Below are 5,856 nucleotides of genomic sequence, written 5' to 3'. Positions count from 1 at the left end.
TAAAAAAAAAAAAAAAAAAAAAAAAAAAAAAAAAAAAAAAAAAAAAATTAATTATATTTTAATTTTATTTAGATAATATAAAAGTAATAAGTTCAGAGGAATCCCAGGATATATATTATGAGGCTATAAATAAATAAACATATATATATATATATATATTGTTGTATATTTTATTAATCGATAAAATAAAAAAGTGTCCATATTTTTATTGTGTATTAGGTATTCTTACCAAATAGGTACATGTAGCTATTATATTAACAACCATCAAAAGCATTATTACATATTTAAAATTTTCTGAAAAATAAAAAAATAAAATAATATATATATATATATATATAAGTATTTACTTTTTAAAGGCACATATTTTATCATTTTTCTTTTTACTATTGTCCTTGTTTAATAACATATAAGGTATCCAAAAAAAAGATGTTTTACTTATTAGGTAATTAAATGGTATTTCTTCAAAAAAAAAAAAAAAATAAAATAAAATAAATAATAATAATATTAAGTTATAAAATAAAAAGATATATAATACATAAAGTGAAAAAAAAAAAAAATTTTAAATGTTTTATTTCTTTTTTATTTAATTTATAGTATAATACTTGAAATGGTATTGAAGTGATATAAGGAAATATTATTTTTAATTTCTTTGCTGCAATGAATAAAAAAAAAATATAATATTTTTAAAATAATAACACTAAGAATATATACACAGATACATGTATATATATGTATATATTACCTTAGTATTCCCATAATGTTTGAATTGAAAATTGTAGATATATTAAAATGTTGTGAAAATGTAAAAGGTAGATAATTATTTGTTACATAATAAGCTACTAGCCAAATAACTTTTAAGAAGGTATACATCTAAAATTAAGAAGCATATGATATATTATTTGGAGGTTATTATATTTCAAAGTTGTGTAATTATAAATATATTTTATTTTTTAACATTATATATATATATATATACATTTTAATAGTATACCTTAAAACTGTCTATGGTATTCCTTAAGAATATTATAAAGTAGATAATAATCGCAACCAATAATTTGATTTCATAAAATTTTTCATTATTAATTATATAAAAAATAAAGAATAATATATGGATATAAATTCTTATTTCAGTACCATGATAAGGATGTAAACTTCTGTCATTATATTGATAGACGCTTAAATAAGGATTCTTTATATAAAAGAATAGTAAAAAAACAAATGAAAATATTTCATGCCCACAATGATTATATTTTATATTTAAAAACTTTTTAAAAAAGTAAACGATTACAAATCCTGATAGTATAATAATTGAAAATATGCTGCTTATAAACATAATCTGCACAAATGTGGTAATAAACATAGATATAAAAATATGTATGTATAAATATATATATGAAAGCAAATTCATTCTTCATGTACACTATTATTTAAAGCTACCACTAAACAAAATATGATATATATATATATATATATATATATATATATAAATATTTGTGTATACACATATTTTTCTTTTTTTGTGTAGATTACCCTATTAACACGTTTGGCATATAAAGACAACATAAGATAAACAAGAAAAGAAGTACAAATTGTTTTTATAAGGTTTGAATTATTTAAAAAAAAAATATGAAAAAGAAATTTGAAAGAATATAAAAAATTAACTAAATAATTTTCACTGATAGCAGTTTGAAATATAGATTGAATATTAATATATTTTAAATTATAATTTAAAATAGTATCATAATAATCAAAATTAACACAAAAAAGAGATTTCACATTTTTGTAATTTAAAATGTTCAAAATGTAATATGAAACAAAAAAAAAGGAGGAAAATATTAGAGCAAAATAATTAATTTTTGTAAATATATCTTTTATCTCATGAAGAAATATTTTTGATTTAAAAAGAAAATTTCTTATCAAATAATATACAGGACTTTCAATACTAATAATCATATATAAACAAATAAATATAACACAAATTGTTATAAATGGTTCTAATAAATCCATGCTCACATTCTTTGGAATGTTTAGGCTCTCCATTTTAAATTTTTACTTTTTCAATAAAATTAAAAAAAGGATATTATCAAAATGAAGAATATATCTATATTTTATATGTGTTACTATATATTTTAATAATAATAATAATAAAAATAAATAAAAATAAAATGTAAAATATAAATATAAAATGAAAATTTTAAATATAATATATATATGTGTGTATATATATATATATATTTATTTATTTATTTATTTATTCATTTGTTATTTTAATATAAATTCTCAAATTATGAAAATATACTTAAATATAATAGATATAAAATATTTATTTACAATTATTAGCAAATAATTATGTGCACTCTAATATATATATTTATATATCATAGTATGTGTGTAAATGGGAAATTTCATTTGACCCTAATTTTTTTTATTATTAAATACAATGCATGGAAATATTTTTATTTTCCTCATTTTGTTATTTAATAATTACATATATTATTTTTATGTGTAATATATATATATATATATATATATATATATATATATTATAGCATTATAAAATAATATCATATGGTATAAATAAAAGAAAAATCTCCTCCCCTTTGCATGTATAAATAAAATAGTATACTTAAAAAAAAGGACAAGACCAAAACGAAAAATATTAACATATATATATATATATATATTTAAATTATAATATTCGTAAAAATTGATATATTTTTAATAACAAATATATATCAACATGTCAAAAATGAATTCTAATATGAACGTGAGTGTTTTTTTTTTTTTTTTTTTTTTTTTTTTTTCGAGTCGTTATTATTATGCATCTCTTATAAAAAGTTTTGGTAAAATGATATAAATAGACATAGTATATTCATAAGCATATAATTAGAAAAAAATGAAAATATTTACATATATATATATATATATTATATATATTTCACAACTATGTTTCACTTACATAATATTTATATTTTTCCAGTACATCATTACATACTTCTCTATTCATAACTAGAAATGTAAATATATATATGTTTTCATAACAACTTAAAATTAATTCTAGTATTATCTTATATTTAAAATTTAAAATAATTTGTTATGTTATATTATATTTAAGATGCATACATTGTCATACGAATTATTCCTACTTATATATAAAATAAGAAATATATTGATTTATATATATATATATATATATATATATATATACATATATTCAATATTTTCGTTTCGTCGTCAAGTGTTTAGAACAATATAGCTAAAAGATACATGTATTTATATATGCATATACATACACACATAACACATACGTTTATATAGGAATACACTTTTGTAACACTTTAAAAGCTTATTAAATAATATAACTTAATCATAAAGAAAAACGTCAAAAAAAAAAAAAAAAAAAAAAAAAAAAAGTGAGATAGAATAATTGGTCTAAAATTAAAGAAATATGCTCGTAAAAATAAAATAAATATATTATAGGATAAATATAAATTTGTATGTATATTGTTATATATATATATATATATATATGTATGTATTTATTTATTTATATATTTTATTACTATTTTTTTTAAATAAAAGGTATATAAAAAAGGAAGATGTCATAATTAAAAAAATATAATATATACATAATACATATATATATTTATATGTTCGTATATTGATATGATCATATATACATATTTATGGAAAATGTCATATTATTATTTTTTTATTTTATTTTATATTATTTATTTTTTATTATTTTTTTTTTTTTTTTTTTTTTTCATTTTAATATTTTCCTTAAGGTAATAATGGATATTAATATAAATATATAAATATATATATATATATATATATATATTTATATATTTATTCATTTATGTTTATATAATTTCTATTCATTCAAGTTTGGTTTTTTTTAGGTCCATATCATTCGTATTATCAAGAGCGTCTTGTTTTCTTTTATTTGACTTTTCATCTTTGTTTACACCTTCTGTTTCTTTAGTATCTATATCATAATCCTCTTTATCTAAATCTTCTTTATCAAGATCCTCCATATCTTCATCTTCTAAATCATCATCTAATTCATCATCTTCGTCATCATCTTCATTATCATTGGGTACAAATTCTTCATCTTCATCATCTTCATCTTTAAAGTCAGCTTCATAGAAATTTTTTAAAGTATTATCTTCTTCATATTCTTCTTCTTCTTCTTCATCTGAACTTAAAACTTCCATACCTTCTTTATTATAACAATCGATAATTTTGACATTTGGTAAAAATTCAAATAATTCTTTTCGGTAATTTGGATTATCTGCAAATGGATTAAATTGTACTCCTAAACGAACTAAATTTTTTAATTCTTTCAAAGTTTCAAAATCATTTATATTTTTAAAATGGTTTCCACCTATTTCAAGGGTTTTAATATTTGGAAAATTCTGTACTATATATTTTAATACTTCAACAGAACTTAAATGATTATCTGTTAATTCCAAAACATTTAAGGTAGCAATTGATGGGATATTTTCTAAGGTCTGTATTCCGGTTTGATTTAAACATAATCTTTCTAAATTTTTAAAATTTTTCAATAATTCTTTTTCTTCATTTTTTATGCTTGTAAGCTTTTTCCCATCTAAAATTAATTCATTTAAACTTTCATAAGCATGTTCATTAGTTGCATCCTTTCCATCTATTGTGTGTTCTTTTTTCCATTTTTCAACTCGATCCCTAATAGCTTTTTCCATTATATTATTCTTAATTTATAAATGATATAATATATATATATATATATAATGCTATTCTGAAAATAATGTGTATCTTTTTTTTTTAAAAAAAAAGTAAAATTTTTTATATTTAATGTCAATTATGTATTTTATTAAAATGTATATATAGTAATATTATATATATAATATATAATATATATATATATATATATTTATTTATTTTTTATTTATTATTATTTCTGTTCAAAATATGAAAAAAAAAAAATATTCTTTTTAATTTTATTTAAATCATTAAAATGTGTAAAATTGCAAATAAGCAAAAAAATATATATGTATTCTTAAAAAAAAAAAAAAAAAAAAAATTTGGGATTTTTGTAAAATAATCATAAAAATATATTTATATATATATATCAATTATCTGTAACTTTTATAATTTTTCATAAAAACAAAAATAAAATTTTTTTATGTATTATATATATATATATATATATATATATATATATATATATATATTCATTCTAAAATAAAAGGATTAATTTATTTCTTATAATATTATGAAAAACCTATAAATATTTCTTATATATTTTTACATATATATTATATATATATATCATATTATTTTTCATATGTATAGCTCTCTTTAAAATATTATTTTGAAATTCAAAATAAAATATATATATATATATTATAAAATAAATAATATTATATTATATTATATAAATAAAAAATGTGTTTAAATATTTAGAAACATATAATTATATATATATTATTCTTTTTTTTTCATCATATATAAAATTCAAAATAAAATATCAGTCATGCGCTTTCACATAGTTTTTAAAAATATAAAAATCATAAAAATAGAAAAATAATTTAACTATAAGTTTCACTATAATTGTGTATTATATATTTATCATAAAAAAAAATATTTGTACACATATTTATATATTATATATATATATAGTAATTTGATAAGAGAAAAAAAAAAAAAAATCATATAAATAATATATGTATTATATAATTATATATATATATATATAATATATAATATAAACACAAATTAAAATTTAAAAAATTTGCATAAGTTTATATTATTATTATAAAATATCAATATTATTTCATATACGTGTATATTGTATGATAAGAATTTATG

General features: G+C 16.1%; 2 protein-coding genes across 2 annotated transcripts; both read right to left on the bottom strand.

The window, feature by feature from the left end:
* Positions 1-51: 51 nt before the first annotated feature.
* On the bottom strand, positions 52-2,040 carry PRSY57_1427300 (putative membrane protein; the record flags this gene model as incomplete). Its single annotated transcript, XM_012909873.2, has 7 exons — positions 52-123; positions 230-294; positions 385-459; positions 603-652; positions 743-870; positions 992-1,336; positions 1,531-2,040. The coding sequence occupies 7 exons, from the start codon at positions 2,038-2,040 to the stop codon at positions 52-54; spliced, it is 1,245 nt and encodes a 414-aa protein (XP_012765327.2).
* Positions 2,041-3,881: 1,841 nt separating this feature from the next.
* PRSY57_1427200 (conserved protein, unknown function) lies at positions 3,882-4,727 on the bottom strand (the record flags this gene model as incomplete). The annotated part of the gene is made up of 1 exon (XM_012909872.2): positions 3,882-4,727. The coding sequence occupies one exon, from the start codon at positions 4,725-4,727 to the stop codon at positions 3,882-3,884; it is 846 nt and encodes a 281-aa protein (XP_012765326.1).
* Positions 4,728-5,856: the final 1,129 nt, after the last annotated feature.

This window comes from Plasmodium reichenowi, chromosome 14 (assembly GCF_001601855.1).
Source record: "Plasmodium reichenowi strain SY57 chromosome 14, whole genome shotgun sequence".
In the NCBI taxonomy this organism is placed as follows: domain Eukaryota; phylum Apicomplexa; class Aconoidasida; order Haemosporida; family Plasmodiidae; genus Plasmodium; species Plasmodium reichenowi.
Note: the sequence above shows the minus strand (reverse complement) of the source record. Positions and strands in the feature narration are given on the sequence as shown.